Source organism: Dromiciops gliroides, chromosome 4, assembly GCF_019393635.1.
Source record: "Dromiciops gliroides isolate mDroGli1 chromosome 4, mDroGli1.pri, whole genome shotgun sequence".
Lineage (NCBI taxonomy): Eukaryota > Metazoa > Chordata > Mammalia > Microbiotheria > Microbiotheriidae > Dromiciops > Dromiciops gliroides.
Window position 1 is genome coordinate 199,847,630 of NC_057864.1, and position 21,019 is coordinate 199,868,648.

At 43.5% G+C, this 21,019-nt stretch overlaps 1 protein-coding gene across 4 annotated transcripts in view; it reads right to left on the reverse strand.

The window, feature by feature from the left end:
• KIF19 (kinesin family member 19) overlaps window positions 1-21,019 on the reverse strand; it is a 58,165-nt gene that overhangs the window by 7,296 nt on the left and 29,850 nt on the right. For 3 of the 4 annotated variants that reach the window (XM_044003846.1, XM_044003845.1, XM_044003843.1), the window contains 5 exons: window positions 18,716-18,841; window positions 16,417-16,611; window positions 7,171-7,317; window positions 6,061-6,183; window positions 2,335-2,500 (listed from right to left, as the gene is read on the reverse strand). In XM_044003846.1, the coding sequence (XP_043859781.1) occupies window positions 2,335-2,500; window positions 6,061-6,183; window positions 7,171-7,317; window positions 16,417-16,611; window positions 18,716-18,841 (757 nt within the window). The remainder of the gene's footprint in view (window positions 1-2,334; window positions 2,501-6,060; window positions 6,184-7,170; window positions 7,318-16,416; window positions 16,612-18,715; window positions 18,842-21,019) is intronic. The other variant, XM_044003847.1, reaches the window with a different exon arrangement.

Sequence of the window (21,019 nt, forward strand, 5' to 3'; positions counted from 1 at the left end):
TCCCCATCCCTACATCAAAACTCCTGAGGCTTCATAGTGGCCGTGGCCAGCTCTAATGGATCCCATCTTTACGTGTCTCTGGTTTGTGGCTTGTGTATTTTTAAATGCAGTGTCTCTTTTCACCTCCCTCCTAATGCCTGGTAGTGCAGCACAATGAGAAGAGCACTGGGTTGGGAGGTAAAGGATGTGGGTTTGAATCCTGGCCCTGTTACCTACTACCTGTAGGGTCTTGGTGAGTCACCTCCCCTCTCTGGTCCCTAGCTAGTTTCCCTCATCTGTAAAAGGAGAGAATTGGATCTTTCTGCAAGGTGGAAGTCACAGGTTCAAATCCCAATTCTATCATTTCCCTGCCCTCCTCTGAACACAACGCCCTCTGTGGGCATTCTACAGATGTGGTCTGACCAAGGCCATGGGAGCATCCCCCCTCATCCCAAACTCAGGGCCTCTATAGCCCAAGACCATGCAGGATTTATGGTTACCCCTTCCAAAGCACTTTACACATATCATCTGACTTGATAATATGTTTTGCAAACTGTAAAAAAACATTACCACATTATTATTGTTGTCATTCTTTTTTTTTTTTTTTGTGGGGTAATGAGGATTAAGTGACTTGCCCAGAGTCACACAGCTAGTAAGTGTCAAGTGTCTGAGGTAGGATTTGAACTCAGGTCTATCCTGAATGCAGGGCCCGTGCTTTATCCACTACACCACCTAGCTGTCCCCTGTTGTCATTATTCTTTTTTGGTTTTTAAAATTTTTTTTAGTGAGGCAATCAGGGTTAAGTGACTTGCCCAGGGTCACACAGCTACTAAGTGTTAAGTGTCTGAGGCCAAATTTGAACTCAGGTACTCCTGAATCCAGGGCCAGTGCTTTAACCACTGCGCCATCTAGCTGCCTCCTAGTCATTATTCTCAATACCAGTATAGGATGTCTAGTACATGTTCCACTTTGACCTTTCCAACTCCCAAGTTAGGAACCTGCCCTAATTGGTGCTTTCCCTGGCTAAGGTAGTAGGGAGACTTTAACTTATGTTAAGCTTGAAGTCCGCTTAGAAAAACTCTCAGATCTTCCCCTCCCCACCTCCCGCCCCAGTAAATGCCTCATCCTTATACATGTAGAGTCAATTTTCTGAGCCCCAGGGTATGTCCTTACATTAATTCTATTAAATCTCATTAGAGCTTAACTCAATAGCCTTCTGAACTCTTTTTGGACGCTGACCCCGTCATCCAACATGTTAGCTGATCCTATCTGCTTTGTGGCATATTATCTTTGCCTTCATCCAAGTGTGACCTCTCAATGTTGGAAGTCATTTAACTACTCAGGACCCATAAAATGAGGGGGTTGGGCTAAATGATTTCTACCTTCCTTCTGTTCTGCCTCTGACAGTCTATGATTCTTGAATATCTATGTAGGAGCCTTGACTTAGCACTACATGATGTATAAACAGAAGCTTCTACTAAATTTGCAACTAAACAAGACCTGAGTTCAGATTCTGCTTTGGTCAGTTAGTAATTATCAAGTCACCTAACCTCTGAGCTACTATTACTTCTGGTGTTGCAACAACAACTACCACCACCACCACACCTTTATATAATGCTTAAGTTTTGTGAAGTCTTTATGCATATATCTCATTTTATCCTCATGACAACTCTGGAAATTATTATTCTAGGCTATTATTATTCCTGATTTAAAGATGAGGAAAATGAGGCAGATGGAGGTTGAGTGACTTGCTTGCGGTCACAAAGTTAGTAAGTATATGAGGCAGGATTCCAACTAAGGTCTTCTTAAGTTTAAATCCAGTGCTATCTATCTATCCCCTGGGCCCCCTAGCTGTGTGGTTTCACTTTCTGCATCTATAAATTGGGAACAATAATCTCTGTGATTCCTAATCCATTGGGTAGTTGTGGGCACCAAATGAGATAGTAATTCAGTGTGTTTTACAAACTCTGAAGTACTATGAAAAGGGCAGCTTTATTATTATTTTCATTATTATCCATACCAAATAATGGCAATACATGGTCATGACAAAATGGAAAAACAGCTAGAAAGTAGCTGTCTTTGGCGGTGGAATGTGCCCTTCTGGCCAGGGTCTCCCCAAGACCTACACTTAACACAGACTACTGACAGATGATTTTTTTTTGGTGGGACAATGAGGGTTAAGTGACTTGCCCAGGGTCACACAGCTAGTAAGTGTTGTGTCTGAGACTGGATTTGAACTCAGGTCCTCCTGACTCCAGGGCTGGTGCTTTATCCACTGCACCACCTAGCTGCCCGTGACAGATAATTAAAGATAACCAAAAGGATGGCCCCACCCTCGTGCCTCTAGGTACCTACCTTGGATCTGGCGGATGTCCCCCTGCTCGCAGGGGCCTCGGCCCTGGCCCTGTCCACCCTGCCCTTCAATCTTGCACTTGAGGCGCTGAATCTCACTGCGCAGGTCAGAGATGATGCTGGTGTACTGAGCAATGTGGTAAGAGACATTCAGCAGGTTCTGTTTCACCTGGGAGTGGCAGGAGAAGAAGTAAGAGCCAAGGGGGCAAGCCTGATGATTCTTTATTTCTTTTTTTGGTTGTTTTTGTTTTTGTTTTTGGAGGGCAATGGGGGTTAAGTGACTTGCCCAGGGTCACCCAGCTAGTAAGTGTCAAGTGTCTGAGGCTGGATTTGAACTCAGGTACTCCTGAATCCAGGGCCGGTGCTTTATCCACTGTGCCACCTAGCCGCCCCTGATTCTTTATTTCTACTGACTCTTGAACTTCACCTGGGTTGTAGTATTGCACTTGGGAGTCAGAAGACCTGTGTTCAAATCTTGGCTCTGATCTTTATTAGCTGAATGACCCTGAGTGAGTCCATGTCTCTGAGCCTCCACTTCTTCATTTGTAAAATAATTTCAGTAAGAGTGGAGCATTTATAGAGCACTTTAAGGCTCCAAAGCACTTTACTTATGTTATTTGTTTTATTAGAATTCAACCTCCTTTAGGGCAGCGAATGTGCCTTATGGGATGTCTAAATACCATGATGGGAACTTCCATTCCTCATTCTCACCCACCCTACTGACACTCAATCAGTTGCCAAATCTTGTCTTTTCTACTTCCATGACATCTCTGGTTTGTCTCCTCCTCTCCTGAGATGCACAAATTTAGAGCCATCTCCACTCCAAATACGGACTGCTTGTGCCCGCTCTGTGGTAGAGCCTCCAAGCTCATATTGGCCTGATCAGCCACAGCTGGACACACTGTACAGTGACCCCAACACGGGAATGCCACTTTGGTCCCTTTCCAGAATGAAGGACAACCACCATTTCTTCCTTTCTACTCCCATGGGCACCACACTAATTTAGGCGCTCATTACTTCTCCCTGAACTACTGCAGTAGCTTCCTGTTTGGACTCCCTGATTGAAGAAGCCTCTCTTCATACTCCAGGCCATCTTCCGAAGGGCTGCCAAAATGATTTTCCTAAACCGCAGGACTGATCATGTCATCTCCCTGTCAATCAACTCCGGTGGCTCTTTATTGCCTCTAGGACCCAACAGAAGACCTGTTTGGCATTTAAAGCTCTTTACGATCTGACGCCAACCTATCATTCCAGCCTCCTTTCCATTCTTCTTGTGTTTTACTCTCCTCCTCATACTTTGTGATTCATTATTCCACCCCTGGACACTCTTCAACCGGCTTCCATGCTTGGGCCCTCACTTCTGCCATGACTGGAATGCCCTCCTTTCTCATGTTCACCCCCTGGGATCCTGGGTTTCTCCCAAGGCTCAGCTCAAGTGCATGATGCCATTCCTGGCCCTCTAGATGCTACGGTTGTCCTTCCCCAAACTACGTGTACTCGTTTTGTATATGTGTCCACGTTACTCCTTCATTAGAAAGTAACCTCCCTGAGGGTAGGGACGTTTCACTTTTGTCTGTGGATCTGGCCCATAGTAAGTCCTTAATGAGTACTTATTGATTGGCTCAAAGTCCACAATCAGCCAATCCACTAGCACTTGTTAAGCACCTGTGGTGCTGTGCTAAGCATTGGGGATACAAAGTGATTCAATTCCTGCCCTCGAGGAGTTTACATTCTAGTAGGATGTATACAATATAAGCACCCAGTGATTTGGCATGGGGTAGGAACTAACAATTGTAGAATTGGGAGAGGTCTCCTGAAGGAGAGAACCATTAGGAGAGTGAGGAGTTCTAAGAGGAAGGAGTGAATAAGGAGAACATTCTAGGTAAGGGGAACAGCCAGTGAGAAGTATTAGAATGTGGGGCAGCTAGGTGGCACAGTGGATAGAGCACCGGCCCTGGATTCAGGAGTACTTGAGTTCAAATCCGGCCTGAGACACTTAACACTTACTAGCTGTGTGACCCTGGGCAAGTCATTTAACCCCCAATTGCCTCACTAAAAAAAAAAAAAGGCAAAAAAAAGAGAGAAGTATTAGAATGTTGGGTCCAGGGAACAGCAGCGCCAGTCTGGCTGTGGGGTAGAATGGGTAACAGGGAGTGATGTGAAATCCACCAGGAAGGACAGGCCGGACCCATAATAGTGGGAAAAGGCTTTAAATGGCTCACAGAGAATATTGCATTTTATCCTTAGGGCAAAAGGAAGTCACTGAAGCTTCTCAATCAGGGGAGTAACATCTGTGCTCTAGTTCTACAAATTAATATGGCAGCTCTGTGAATGATTGATGAGAGAGGAGAGACTGGATTGTCATTGTTCAGTCATTTCTGACTCTTTGTGATCCCATTTGGAGTTTTCTTGGCAAAGATTCTGGAGTGGTTGGCCATTTCCTTCTCCAGCTCTTTTTTTTTTTTTTTTTGGTGAGGCAATTGGGGTTAAGTGACTTGCCCAGGGTCACACAGCTAGTAAGTTGTCAAGTGTTTGAGGCTGGATTTGAACTCAGGTCCTCCTGACTCCAGGGCTGGTGCTCTATCCACTGAATCACCTTTCTCCAGCTCATTTTACAGATGAGGAAACCAAGGCAAACAGGGTTAAGTGACTTTCCCAGGGTCACACAGCTTGTCTGAGGCCAGATTTGGACTCAGGTCTTCCTGACCCCAGGTTTGACACTCTACTGCATCATTTAGCTGCCCCAAGAGACTGGATGGAGGGCAGCAAATTAGGAAACTATTGTAATGGTCCAGGAGAGGGGTAATGAGCACCTTGACTAGTGGTGGTACAAATAGAGAAAGGGATGAACAAGAGATATGAAAGGAGGTGAAATCAGCAAGCCAGACTTGGCAACTGTTTGAATATTGGTGACAGGTGTCTGTGTGTGTGTGTGTGTGTGTGTGTGTGTATGTGAAGGGTAAAGAATCAAGGATGATTGTAAACCTGAATGACTTTAAAAATGGTGGTGCCATGGGTAGAAATGGGAAAGTTAGGAGAAAGGACTGGGTTTAGGGGGAAGATAATGACTTGGGGGTGGGGTGGGGCAATGAGGGTTAAGTGACTTGCCTAGGGTCATACAGCTAGTAAGTGTCAAGTGTCTGAGGTCGGATTTGAATCCAGGGCCAGTGCTTTATCCACTGCACAACCTAGCTGCCCCATAGATGGAGATGTTGAACAAATACTTGGAGATAGAAGACTGAGAGCTGAAAATATAGATCTAGCAATTATCTGCATAGAGATGATGTTTGAATCCATTGTGAGCTGATGAGACTGTCAAAAGGGATCATAGAGAGAGGAGAAACACTCTATGACAAACGCCACACACTCTAAATATTTTTAGAAGGAAGGAACCAAAGAAGGAAAGATGAAAGGAAGAGAAGGAAGGAGAATGAGAAAGGGACAGTGGGAAGAGGGGAAGATTCAGAAAGGGAAGAAGCCACAAAGAGGATGTTAAAGGGTTTCCAGTGGTGAACAGAAGCCATCATTATTTTTGAGAAGTATCCACAGAATATGGCTGAAAGAGTGGGGAAGAATAAGAGCAGATCCAAGGACTGGGGATGGTGCCAAAGAGGCAGAGGCTGATGCCAGGGATATTCAGCAGGAAGAGGAGTGGCCAGGCAGGTCAACGGGGCAGGGAGTATAAGCAAGGGACATGACCTTGGGAATGGTTGAGTGGCTATATCTCACCCTTGTCTTGATATTCTTGGCTCGGCCAGCATAAGTGAGGGTGTTTCGGGACTCCTCAAATGCACTACTTGCAGGGCTGATGTGGGCAATCATCACTGTCCTACTGTTGCCCCCAAGGGAATCCTACATAGGGGGGTGAAGGAGAGGACCTGGTTAGCTGGTCAGCCATTACATCTTATCACATCTTGCCAGATGTGGGCAAGCACTGACTTTATGCTTTGGTTTCTCCATTGGTGGGAGTTTCAACCCCTCACACTCTTCATCTCCCCTCTAACTCTAACAAAACACCATATATCCTGAAGTACTTATCAAGCTTAATCCTCTACTGAGAACTTTAAAATTAATTCCTTTGCTAGAGAAGATGCTGTCAGTTGACCTCTACCCCATGACCTTTGGACTCCCCTGGCCTCTATCTCCTTCCTCCTCCCCCCCCCACCCCCGTTCTTGCCCAAGTTCTTAAATGAAAATCTCTTTTTAAATTAACTCTCGATATGGTTAAGTGCCCTTTGTAGAAAGTAGAATGTTCTTTAAAAAAAAAACAACCCTCCCCCCCAAAACACCGTATAACTCTTCCCCTTTGGGCTTTTGATTCCCCACCTGTAAATAAGAAAAGTTGTACTAGGAAATCCCTAGCATCCCTATCAAGTCTGAATTCTATGATCTTGTGAATATCTTTCTGGGCTATAAGTTGTACCATTGTCCTTAGGGATAGGGACTGGACCTGGGATTTCTTGAGTTTAAGTCCCTCCCAGATAAATCAACCACCTCTAGGAATGAAGGTTGGCGCCATCTTTGCAACTTTTAGTCTTAGTGAACCATCTAGAGCATTGAGAGGTCACAGAGCCAGTGATGATCAGAGGTGGGATTTGAACCCAGATCTCCCTGGCTCTGAGGCTATGTCTCTGTACTCTACCCATATTGCCCTTTGTTTTTTCTCCTTGTGACTTCTAAAAGGTGCCTTCAAAATGCCCTGTGTGTTATGAATGGGCAAACCACCCATAGTGATAGCAGAGGAATTTAGAGTTTCCTCTGACCCAGCATCTCCCATAGATTGGATTCCTGACCCTCCAGCTCCCTGCTGCTCATGCCTCATTCGGCTTCTGCCAGTACCTTGAGGAGCCGAGTGAGTTTGCTGTCTCTGTAGTTAATATACTTATTATTCCCCTTGTCGCTGAGAGCGTTGATGCAGTTGCCCAAAGCCAGCAGGGACCGGTTGATGTGGGCACCCTCCTTCATGCGCTGTCCACGGTTCTGCGTCTGAGGGTCAAGGAGACAAGAGTTGGCTAGGGCGTGGTGGAGGGGCTGAGCCTTCAGGGAGTAGGGTAGAGGCCTGCTGGGCAGGGAAGGTACCTGGAGACTTTCTTGCTTAGTTCTATAGCAAAGCATTTGATTTCTCCACTAATGCACTTATGTCCAACCATGGACAAATCCCTTCAGACAGGGGATATCATTCTCTATGTTATCAACCTCAGAGGGTTGTCATGAAGATAAAGTGAAGTTATGGGGCAGCTAGTGAACTGGAGAGAGCACCAGCCCTGGATTCAGGAGGACCTGAGTTAAAACCCGGCCTCATACATTTTTGTAGTTGAATAAAAGTATCAGGATATAAGCTCATCTTCTGTTGGCTGCCTGAGGCACCTCACACTCCAGGAGCAGAAAGGACCACAGGCATGATATGTACCTCACCTTGTTCCCATGTGATTTTGGTCTCCTTGTCCAGGTCTCTGTACTGTGAAAGCTCTGAGTTCCATGTAGCTTAGAGATTATTATGAGCATTTCGGATGGCAGCATAATAGATAGCATTGATACAATGCTTGAAAGTTAGAAAAATGTTTTATATATATAAATATATGTAAAATATATTTATATTTTATATATTTTATATATATGAATGCTATATATGCTTCATATATAAATAGATGTAAAATATATTTATGTATAAATGCTATATATATGCTTTATATATAAAATTCTCTCTCTCTCTCTCTCTCTAATCTCACTGATCCCCACAAAAACTCTGTGAGGTGGATAGTATTATTCCCATTTTGCAGATGAAGAAACCGAGGTAGGCAGAAGTGAAGTGACTTTCCCAGGGTCACACAGCTAATAAATATCTGAGGCAGCATATGAATTCGGATAATCTTACTTCCAAGTCCAGTATACTCTATCAACTGTGCCACCAACCAGCCTTTAAAATGTTCTTAAGTTTTTGTGGATCGGTGTTACATCTTCGGTAATTTTAGGCAACAATTCATTCCATTACAGTTTATTGATTAAGTTTTCTGGGATATTGAGAGGTCTATATTTGCAGTATTGGGGTTTGTTATCTGTTAGTCCATAAAAGATAATAGTGAGCTTTTGATAATTTTAGCCACCAGGTAAGTATTCAGTGGATGCCACACATTTATAACTAGTCAGACAGTCTGCCCTGCTCCCCTGCATGATTGACATTTATAAATGAGAGCAGGCTCCTTAAGAATGACCTTTCCCGAGTTTCTGGTGGCAATGACCTGGTCCTGAATTGTTGTCATAATGTCCTGTTTCCATAAACAAACCTGCGTGACTCAGCTATTTGTTAAACACTTTTCTGTTGACATATTATTGGCTGAGTTCATGTAGATGTTCATTATTAAGATTATTAATGAACAGTTATTATTAATCATTACAATATATATGCCAAAAAGTCTCAGGGCATAAAGAACAACTTGTTATTATCATTGAGTAAGTTGCCTGAAAACACAACATTTATACCATCTTTGCCAATTAATGTAAAGCCTTTGTACCAGTCAAGGCTTATCCATGATCTGCAAATACATAGATTAGACTTGGTAGGCAGAACACTGGAGAATTTGATGTCCACATGGAAAATTGTTTTAAATTTAAAACACCCCACCACCACAATCAGGTCAAGAACAATTCATCTAAAGCATGGCGTTTTCCTTCTTTCTTTCTTTGGCAGGGCAATGAGGGTTAAGTGATTTGCCCAAGGTCACATAGCTAGTAAGTTGCCAAATGTCTGAGGCTAGATTTGAACTCAGGTCCTCCTGAATCCAGGGCCGGTGCTTTATCCACTGCTCCACCTTGCTACCCCCCTAAAGCATGGCATTTTCAAAGGAGAACAATTAAACCCAGTATTGTTCTACCTAGCTTTCTTTCTTGCCTTCTTTCTTTTTCTTTTTTGGAGGCAATTGGGGTTAAGTGACTTGCCCAGGGTCACACAACTAGTGTCTGTGATCAAATCTGAACTCAGGTCCTCCTGACTAGCTGCCCCCAGTCTCTCTTAAATAGAATATTTAAACGAAGCCAAAAGAGATAATGTCCCACTTGAATCAGACCTTTTTTTTGGGGGGGGAATAGTAGACACAATCAAATTTAGGGAGGGATTCTGATTCTCAGCAACTAAGATTAGAGAGAGTTTGTCTTGTTTGTAGCAAACAAATAAAACTAGAAGTCTTTTGATTAATCCATTGGAGAGGGTATCTCTTTGTTTACTCTCAACCAAGCTGAAAGGAAGACACTTCTGCAAAGGTGTGCAAATTAAAAACAACTCTGTGAGGTAGATACAATCATTCTCATTTTGCAGATGAGGAAACTGAGGTAGGCAGAAGTGAATTTAAGCAATTTTTAAAAATCTAAACTTCACCTGTGGAATTTTGCCTTTTGCTTCATGATAACTATAAAATGTGGCAAATGATAACTCTCACAGTTGTTGTGAAGATGAAATAAGATATTTGTCAGGGGACTTGGAAACCTTAATGCACTATGGAAATACTTAGCTATTATTATTATTAATTATTATTGTTATTATTATTAAATATAAGTAGACAGTGTTTGAGTCAGAGAATTCAAATTAGCAGAGGGAAACTGTCCATTTGGTTCTTACCCTAATGTTAATACTTGGTCTCTGACAGACTTAGGCTAACCTGCTGAGTATGGAGACCTCCCACAGACTAAAGCAATTTATTAATCACTTGATGAATATGGATGACGTGTTAATATAAGCGTCTACCAAAAGAAACATTTTTTCTTTGGTGAGGCAATTGGGGTTAAGTGACTTGCCCAGGGTCACACAGCTAGTAAGTGTTAAGTGTCGGAGGCCGGATTTGAACTCAGGTCCTCCTGACTCCAGGGCTGGTATTCTATCCACTGTGCCACCTAGCTGCCCCAGAAACATCATCTTGTGGAATCTTTCTCCAGTGATATTAAATTGTCATTTACTTTCAATAAGTATAAAATTCCTAATATACATTGAGGAAAGATAAAGACTGAAAGCTTCAAGCTTGATCAAATACCTTGGTCTCCTCCAGGCAAGATATAGCAAGCATGAAGTTATGCTCAATGTGTTAAATGATGGACAGGCATCTTGAAAGCAAAACTAAATGGAAAAAATATGTTTAAAGCAATCCTAAGTGTCCAGTTTTATTATCCACCTTCAGAACTAGAAAGTGAACAATAACAAATGTGGAAGGTATCTGCAAAAACCCAAACAATATTAAGGAACCACAATGCCCATTGCACTAAGGAAACTATAGGAAGATTAAAATTTCCTCATCAAAGAGAGAGAGAGAGAGAGAGAGAATTGACAAGCATTCACGTTCAGTCATTTTCTAGTCAAGTCTAAATCTTTGTAACCCCATTTGGGGTTTTTTGGCAAAGATACTGGAATGGTTTGCCATTTTCTTTTCCAGCTCATTTTTTTTTTTTTTTTTTTTGCTGAGGCAATTGGGGTTAAGTGACTTGCCCAGGGTCACACAGCTAGTGTCAAGTGTCTGAGGCTGTATTTGAACTCAGGTCCTCCTGAATCTAGGGCCAGTACTCTATCCACTGCACCACCTAGCTGCCCCTCTCCAGCTCACTTTACTGATGAAGAAACTGAGGTAAACAGAGTTAAGTGACTTGCCTAGGGTCACATAAGTCAGTAAGCATTTGAGGCTTGATTTAAACTCAGGAAGATGATTCTTCCTGACTCTAGGCCTGGCACTCTATCCACTGAGCCACCCAGCTGCCCCACATTACAAACAGGCCAAAAACCCCTACAAAAACCCCTTTGGAACAACCAGGGATCTCTTTACCCAGCAACAGTAAAGAGAGAGAGTTTCCGATGAATAGTTCTTGCCACCAGATCATGTTTTTTTGCTAGGTATTCAGAATGTGCAAAACATATATAGCCTGCAGAGATCAGTACTTGATAATGGGTATAAGCCAATTAGATTTGTCCAATGTAACTGACAGTGGTTAATCTCTCGACAGAACCTAGGAAACAACTGAGTGACAAGACTGGAATCAAAAGGCAACCCCTCACCCAAAAGGCCCCACAATCCCACGAACTCAGCCAACAATATGTTAATGAAAAGAGCCTTGAACAATGGCTAAATCATGCTTATTTGTTTGTGGAAACAAAGGGGTTTAGGATGGCAATTGTGGGCATATGCTGGACCTGGAGTCAGGAAGATATGAGTTTGAACTCTGTCTCAGACCCTTACTAGCTGTGTGACCTTGGGCAAGTCATTTCACTTCTATGTGACTCAGTTTTCTCGTCTATAAACAAGGGGGCTGGAGGCAGCTAGGTGGCACAGTGGATAGAGCACCAACCCTGGATTCAGGAGGACCTGACTTAAAATCTGGCCTTAGACACTTAACACTTACTAGCTGTGTGACCCTGGGCAAGTCACTTAAGCCTCACCAAAACAAAAAACAAACAAAAAACCCCCAAACAAACAAACAAACAAAAACAAGGGAGGGGGGTTGGACTTAATGGTTTCTAAGGTCTTTTCCAGCTGTGAATACATGACCTTTATATGGTCCTTAAGGAAGTCAATGTTGCTTATGGAAGGGAATAGTAGAAATTATGCAATGCAGAATAAAAATTTAGCACCTACTGGATACCTAGCAAAACATGACCTGGTGGTTATAAATATTCATCAGAAGCTTGCTCTCTTACATTATCTGACAGACAGCAACTCCACATACTGTTTTTAAAAAGCCTCTAAATATCTGGAGAATGCAACCCATAAACTATACTGGAACTGGACCATTATCACAGATATCAAAATGTCACTCACAATTGCTTAGACATAACACTGATCATGTGGTGGTGGCTGTTCAGTTGTGTCTGACTCTGTGACCCCATTTGGGGTTTTCTCAGCAGAGCTACTGAACTAGTTTGCCGTTCCCTTCCCCAGCTCATTTTACAAATGAGGAAGTTGAGGCAAACGGGGTTAAGTGACTTGCTTAGGGTCACACATCTAGTAAGTGTTTGAGACCACATTTGAACTCAGGTCCTCCTAACCCCAAGGCTGGTGTATCTATCTACTGTACCACTTAGTTGCCCCAAGAACATCTTTTAAAATAGATATCACCATATCAAATACTCACTCACCAAGCTACAAAAAACAGAGAATATTGGGGGAGAGAATGAAGGCATAGAATTCTCACTGTACTAAGGATACTTTCATGGAGCTGATAGAGCAAGGGGACAGGACAGGGCAAATCTTAGCTTTTTTTGTGTCCAGGAACCATTTGGAAGTCTGGTCAAATCTATGAATCCCTTTCTTGGAAGAATGTTTTGTTTTTTTAATCCACAATTGGAATAAATGCTAAATTCCAGGGAGAGGTTAGTGAAAATAAAGAAGTATTTTTTTTCTGTCTACATTCATAGACCTCCCACCCCACCCTGAAACTGATCCAGGCTAACATAGAGGGTGAGCTCACATCCTAATAGTGTTACTCAACTACAATAAGCAGTTATTTCATCCATGTGTGCAAGAGTTCAGAGGATACAGGAAATAAAGGAGTAAGAACAGGGTAGTGATTTGTCCTAGGGTATTTCTGTCTGAACCCATGATAATAATGACAACAAATAGATGAGCACCACCATCACACTGCTGCTGCTGCTAATACCACCTTGGACTCAAGCAATCCTGCAATAATGAATGATTTGGGCTGCCCAGCTCTCTTTTAAAAGATGAATGGGAGAAAAGCCAAGGACAGAAAACAAGGTATAATAACTAACTTGGAGCACTAGGTGGCGCTTCATACTTCAGAACGCTAATCAGGAGGAAGGGAGGAGAAGGCATTGGGGTGGGGAATAAGAGTGGAAAACCAAGACAACTCTTGTTCCACTTTTCCTTTCACTTCCAGGCTACAGATCATGAGGTCTAGGTTTCAAAGACATCTTTAGCAGGACTTTGTGAAAACCTTCTAGTAGCCTGTGTGGTACCCTCTAGTCAGTTACCACCTTGGCCCAACCCTGTTCTACCTTCCCCCTTCCCTCTTCCCATTTCATGAGGCTTAGATCAGTTCCTGGAATAAATATTTAGTGACAGATGAGGAAATTGAGGCAGAGAGTAGTTAAGTGACTTGCCCAAGGTCATACACCAAGTGTCTGAGGCAGGATTCAAACTCAGGTCAGGAAGAATCAGTCTTCCTGATGAATTATGAAATGAAAAACTGTTGTAGGGTTGCGCTAATAGGTTGGTGGTAGGAACCTGCCTATATTCACTCTTGCTATGCTCTATACTTTTTGATGCGATGGGAAAGGTATATTGGATTTAGAGTCAAAGGACCTCAGTTTGAAACCTGGTTCTGATGCTTACTCTCTGAATGACTTTGGACAAGTTATCTAGCTCAAAGCTTCTTTTTTTTTTCTGCTGAATAAAATTTAATCTTTAACAAATCAATAGGTATTTTATGATCTTACAGTGCCTTGGTCATTATCATTGACATTTATTTTCAAGTTCTACCAAGAGGTATGAGTTTGGGTTGAGTGTTCTGATTTTGACATACTTTGTAAATGATTTCCAGAATAAATCTGATATCAGATCATCTCTCATGCACTTTCAAGAACTTGTGCTTTTCAATTTTACTTAGGCTTGATTCCAAATTTATTTAACCTAGCTGAATGGACTTAATCTAGATTTATTTTTCAATTTTCTGGTCATTTTTCACTAGAAACTTTATGTGGTACCATATCCTACTTAATACATTTTTTCTTTCCCCCCCCCATCTCAGGCCTATTAGAGGTAGTTATTAAACATTGCATAGTTCCACTCATTAGCCCAAATCTTCATTTTTAAATTTTATTTTATTTTTGCAGGGCAGCGAGGGTTAAGTGGTCTGCCCAGGGTTGCACAGCTAGTAAGTATCAAGTTTCAGAGGTCGGATTTGAACTCAGGTCCTCCTGAATCCAGGTCCTGTGCTTTATCCACTGTGCCACCTAGATGCCCCCTAGCCCAAATCTTCTTAACTTAAACTGAATGTGGGGGTTGTGAAAATTTAGCAACAATAAAAGATTATGTATACCTATTTTATATACCTACTTGCCCAGGATTATGTAAAAATTTCTTAGGCAAAAAGGGGTTGCAAGTGGAAAAAATTCAAGAAGCCCTGATCTAACCTCTTTGGGCCTTAATTCCTCATCTGAGAAAAGGAAGGGTTTGGACTAGGTAGCCTCTAAAGTCAGTCAATAAACATTTATTAAGCACCTACTATGTGTCGGGCACTGTGCTATGTGTTAGGCATAAAAAGAAGAGGCAAGAGACAGTCCCTGCCCTCAGGGAGCTTACAATCTAAAGGGGGAGACAACCTGCAAACAAATATGAACAAACAAGATAGATGGAGGATAAATAGGAAGGAGTCCTTCCACCTGGAAAGTTCTGATCTTACTTCTGAGGAAGAAAGGAGGGGACTAAAAAAAAGAAAGAAAGAAAAAAGGAAAAAAAAAGAAAGGAAGGGACTGCCGATTCAGGTAATCAGAGTTCACCCGGGACTATATGGGAGGGACACCAAACTCCACCAGAACTACTTATTCCCTAAACTTGAACTACTGTTAAAAGAACAAAACAGGGGCAGCTAGATGGCGCAGTGGATAGAGCACCAGCCCTGGACTCAGGAGGACCTGAGTTCGAATCTGGCCTCAGACGCTTAACACTTACTAGCTGTGTGACCTTGGTCAAGTCACTTAGCCCCAATTGCCTCACTTTAAAAAAAAAAAAAGAACAAAACAAAACACTTCGTAAACCTTGAAAGTGCCAGAGAAATTTATGATTATTAACCTTACAGTTGCCAAGAAAACCCCAAATAGGGTCATGAAGAGTCAGACACGACTGAAAAATGACTCAACCACAATGACCACAACAGACAATTTTTTCAAGGGGCCAGGTTTAGGGTATGTATACTGGATCCCTATACACCAGAAAATAACAGCTCACATTTACATAATGCTTTAAAGTTTGTAAAGGGCTTTCAAGTATTTTTATATCCATTATCTCATTTGATTCTCATAACAACCCTCTGACATAGATGTGATTATTATCCCTATTTTTCCTGTAATTTCATTGGGGTAATCCTGGTCTCAAAGCCCATTGAGAAAGAGTCCCATACCAATGGGCTTTGGGACTAGGATTACATTCATGAGATGGCTCAGAGTGAATGTAAATAGCGATTGTGTCTGTTCTGAGGGTCTTTTCCCCCACCAGATTGATTCTTTTTTGTTTTGTTTTTCCGTGAGGCAAGTGGGGTTAAGTGACTTGCCCAGGGTCACGCAGCTGGTAAGTGTCAAGGTCTGAGGCCGAATTTGAACTCAGGTCCTCCTGAATCCAGGGCCAATGCTTTATCCACTGCGCCACCTAGCTGCCCCCGACAGCAGACCCTTCTTAGGCTCCACCAGCATTGTTCTGGTCTGGAGAGAGACTATTGATAATTTTCAGTGTGACCAAGTGGTACAACTCAGGGTTTGGTTTTATTGTTTTGTTGATTGTCTATGGGGAAATATGGATAATGTAGATTATACTTAAAGGTCTTTTTTCTTTTTTTCAGAGCCAGTTGTTAAATATTCACCGTCTCACCCCGAAACTCCACCCACCTTTCCCCCTCTTTCAACAAGTTTCCTTGGAGCCTATAGTTCGTTCCCAAGGCTCTGTGGAGGAGGCTGGATTATGCTCCCCAAAGCAACTGTAGAAATCCTACCTCCTCCAGGAAGCTTTCACTCCCACCTTGTCCAAACATGAAACTCCAACAATTCTCCCCCGTCCTCCTCGGCACTCTCCCAGGCATTGTCTACAGTGTCAACACAGACTCTTCGGGTGCTGTCTACATGCCCTCTGTGTTTACCTACATCGGGTGGTCTGGCCTAAGACTTTAAGTCCCTTGACAACACAGGGCCTGGGTCTAAGTAGCTTACTCTGTGGACCAATAGGAAAGAGTCTAAACTTCCTGATCAGTGACCGGCTGACTACATGGCGCTTCCTCCCAGGACAGGGCTTTTCTGAAGCCGGGCCTATCCAAACCCACCAGGCCGTGGACGGTCATTGCTCCCGCTCCCCCCCATCCGCTTCTCTCTCCTGCTCATCTCCTCACCTGGGACGCCCGCTCTGAGCCAGCCAGGTCGATCATGAAGAGACGGCCCAGCCGCACCTCTTGCATGACGTTCTTCACCCGGCTCTTTTGGCGCACGGTCACTTGGAGAATGGCGTGGGACCGGGAAGACGTCTGGTTGGCGGCCGTAGGCTCCTGGGTTCTTTGTTTATTCCCTTTCATCAGAAGCTGCATGATCTGGAGATGAAGGTGGGGTGGGGGGTGGGGAGAGAAAGCAAGAGGTCTCAGTCTCCTGACTCCCTCTGGCAAACCCTCCAACGCAGGGAAAGCCTCCCTAGCTCAACCTCACCTCACAACTCTCGGGTACCTGATGTGCAGAGGGCACCGAGCTGGGGCCTGGAGTCGATGCAAGATTAGGGAAAACAATCTCGTCCCCTATTGATCTTATTAAGACTTCAGGGGCGGCTAGGTGGCGCAGTGGATAGAGCACCGGCCCTGGAGTCAGGAGTATCTGAGTTCAAATCCGACCTCAGACACTTAACACTTACTAGCTGTGTGACCCTGGGCAAGTCACTTAACCCCAATTGCCTCACTAAAAAATAAAATAAATAAATAAAAATCCACAGACTAGTAGCAAGGGCAGAGGATGTGTGTGGCATTAGTGAAAAATGGGCTGAATTTTTAGTCACAGGTCCTGAATTCAAATCCTGGCAATGCCCTATGCTAACTGTGTGACCTTTAGCAATCAGCCTCTCTGGGCCTCACTCTCTGACACTGTAAGATAAAGGTGTTGGGCTATATGGCCTCTAGCATTCATTCCAGTTATAACAACAACAACAATAATAATGTAATAACAATAGCATTTACATAGTGCTCTAAAATTTGTAAAGATCGATACAAATATCTGTATGTTTACATATGTTACCTCATTTGATCCTTATAACAACCCTGTGAGGTCAATGCTATTTTTATTCCCCATTTCACAGAGGGGGAAACTGAGGCTTCAAGAGGTATTATAACTAGCATTTACATAGCACTTCAAGATTTACAAAGTGTTTACAAATATTATCTAATTTTTCACAAGCACCCTGGGAAGTAGGTGGTATTATTATCTTCATTTTACAAGTGAGGAAACTGAGGTTAGGTGACTTGCTCAGGGTTACACAGCTAGTAAGCATATGAGGCAGATCTATGAATTAATGGTTTATGATCCTATGAGTCCAAAGGGGACCTGGAAACATTCACCCCAAAGCTTAGAGAAGGGCCTGCATGGTGGCCAAATTCTTATGTACTACCTGAGGTTCTGCATCTATAAAGTGAGGGTGTTGGGCAAGATGTTCTCAGGGTCCCACTTTCTGTTCTAAATCTTAGGATCCTAAGGGTCCTATGAGGATCCCACAGGGATGCAGAACTTAGAGAAAGGCTCCAAAAGGAACTTCAAACATGAATAGAGAAGAAACAGGACTGGGGAAGAAGGGATAGAACAACTGGTATTTCTCAGGCCAAAGAAGAGAAGTGGATAAATATACATAAGGATGAAAAGTAATGTCAATGGGAAGAATAAGACAGACTGAATGTGATGTAATTACAGTGTCAAAGGTTAGCGCCCAGAGAAGAACTGAGAAAAAGCACCTTTCTCCCTTTCCTACAAGGGTGGTGGAATAAGGAGATTTGTGTTTGAGCTCTGATTCTGCTACTTATAATCTGTATCACTTTAGGCCATCAAAAGCCCAGAGGTTTATTTATTTATTTTTTTGAGAGGCAATCAGGGTTAAGTGACGTGCCCAGGGTCATATAGCTATTAAGTGTCTGAGGTTGAATTTGAATTCAGGTCCTCCTGATTTCAGGGCTGCTGCTTTATCCACTGCACGACCTAGGTACTCTGACTTATTGTTATTATTATTTTTTTAAAGAACATCTTGGGGGCCACTAGGTGGCACAGTGGATAAAGCACTGGTTCTGGATTCAGTAGGACCTGAGTTCAAATCCAGCCTCAGACACTTGACACTTACTAGCTGTGTGACTCTGGGCAAGTCACTTAACCCTCATTGCCCTGCAAAAAAAAGAAAAAAAGAACATCTATCTATAACATGGGAAGATTATTTGCTGCTTCACCTTCTCCCTGGGAAATCACTGTGAGGCTTAGATCAGACAAGAGATGTTAGAGGTAAGGGTGACATAGAAAGCCAAGATTCTCCTTATGTAGCTATCCCAACCCTGCTTAGGTTTCTGCGTGGCTGCCTCAAGTGCTAGATACCAGACTGTCCTACCAGGCAGCAGCTTCCCAGGACCCCTTGGCCAGAGGGAATGAGCCTTTCCATTTTCTCTGCCCAAAACTTACCTCTTTGGCATTGATGGTGGAAACCTCAGTGATTCCAGCCACCTGGATCACCCCCTTGGAGTCCTCTCTCAACTCCAGGTACCCCAGGGAGGGGTTCAGTAGATCCCTAATCATTTCATTGTAGATCTGATAGGAGTAAGGAGAGAATGTTGGAAGACTGAGTAAACAGGAGCCAGGTTCCTCATCACCCACCAGCCCAGGGGAGAAATGACCCTGAGCTGGAGTCAATCAATGAGCAAGTAGATTTATCAAGCACCCGCCCTATGTCAGATACTGTGAGAGGTGATGGAGTTACAAGTACCAGGAATGAAGGGGCAGATTTCCAACGGCATCCAAGGAAGTATCTAACTCAGGATGGAGAAAGGGGATCAGTAGATAGGGAGAGGTGGTGACGTGGGGATGCCCTCCCCAGAGCTAGCTGGGCACATGCCCAGGAAGGAGCCCAGGTCACTGGACGAGGTGTTGGGGGTCCAGGCCATAGCTATCCTCTTCTTCCTGGGACAATGTGAATGGCTGAACTTTCTACCCAGATACCCAGGCATCTGTTCAATGGGGAGATAGTTTCTACACCACTTTTAGCAAAGGTGATTTGGAGAAAGATCCTGGCAAGGACTAGGGGCACCCAAGGGAGGATCTAGCAGCCCATTGGTATGTTCCTAGGTTATTCTTTGCCTGCCCTCCTGCCACTTTCATTCTGTGAACCAACCCTGGACTAGCCAGTATAGTTCACTGTCCTTCCTGCTCTGTCTCTAATAACATAATAATGATGATGATAATAATAGCTTACATTTATCTACTGCTCACTGTGTGCCTGGCACTGCGCTAAGCACTTCACCATTATTATCTCATCAGATCCTCACAACACCCCCTAGGAAGTCGGTGCTATTATTATCTCCATTTTACAGATGAGGAAACTGAGGCAACCAGAGGTTAAGTGACTTGACCAAGGTCACACAGCTAGGGTCTGAGGTCTTCCTGACTCTGAGTCCAGGGCTTAATAGAGAAAGGACCAGGATTGTATTAGAGGTGCTGGGAAGTCAAGTAAGTAGAGCTGTTACTAGCAATTTTTGTATCTTGTGCCAGGAGTACAAAATATGGCCAGTTCAAATGGCATGAAACATGTCCTCAAATAAACTATTTAAGAATAAGGGGGGGAGAGAAAGGAGAGAGGGGAGAGAGAGAGAGAGAGAGAGAGAGAGAGAGAGAGAGAGAGAGAGAGAGAGAGAGAGAGAGAGAGAGAGAGAGAGACGGAGAGAGAGAGAGGCGCAGCTACGTGGAGCAGTAGATAAAGCAGCAGCCTTGGATTCAGGAGGACCTGAGTTCAAATTCAGAGTCAGACACTTGACACTAGCTGTGTGACCGTGGGCAAGTCACTTAACACTCACTGCCCCACAAAAACAAAAAAACCCTAAAAACTAAGAATAAGGACAGTGACAGAGACCCCAGGCTGAGAGGAACTCACCTGGGGTGCTACCACCAAGTGGAAGAAAATTCCATCTGATGGTTTCCTATTTTTAATTATTCTTGCTAACTAGGTACTAAGCTCAGTTGCTTCTAAGCTACTGTCAGTGTGGTCTAAATTTTGGAACCCTGTGTCAAAGCCCCTATCGCCCCTCCTTAGTTATACTCCTTATGACAGAGCAGTCATAAGTCACCTGTTCTCAGCAATGACTTCACCTATTCCTTTGCAAAGATCACACCACTCTTATTAATCCTATCACTGCATGCCCACAATAGGGGAAGCTGCTGCGAGGTATGTTAGGCATATGGACCCCCCCCCCCAACATGTGTATGATACTGCTACCTTTGTACACACTGGGGTAAATGGCCCACCTTTAACTAGTCACCCAAAGTAAGTCACAATTGATTTCTGGTGAGAAAAAAGATATGTTGACCCTATTCATTAAAAGACAAGGAATGGTTTGGGAACCAGGGTGGGTCAGTAGATGTGTTAGATATCAGTGGGAACTGGTCATTTCCATATGTATTTAAAAGTTGCAACATTTTCTGGTTTGTATACACCCTAGGTGGGAGAGGGGGAAAGGAAAGGATGGGAGGGAAACTAGGAGTTCCAGACATTTGGCTCAGCATCTCCCAGGGCAATGGGGTATGTCTCTATGCACGTCACACTTGTCCTGTTTCTACTCTTTCAGAGTGAGAGCCTGTCAGAACAAAGGGAGAAGTAGGAGCAGCTGTTCATACCCCTGGGAACTCTGCACTAGGACCTGGGTTGAGCTGCTTTCAAGACATTTCCCCACCCTCCTTAAGAGCCAATCAGTCAGTGCCTGAGCCCTACGTCACGTT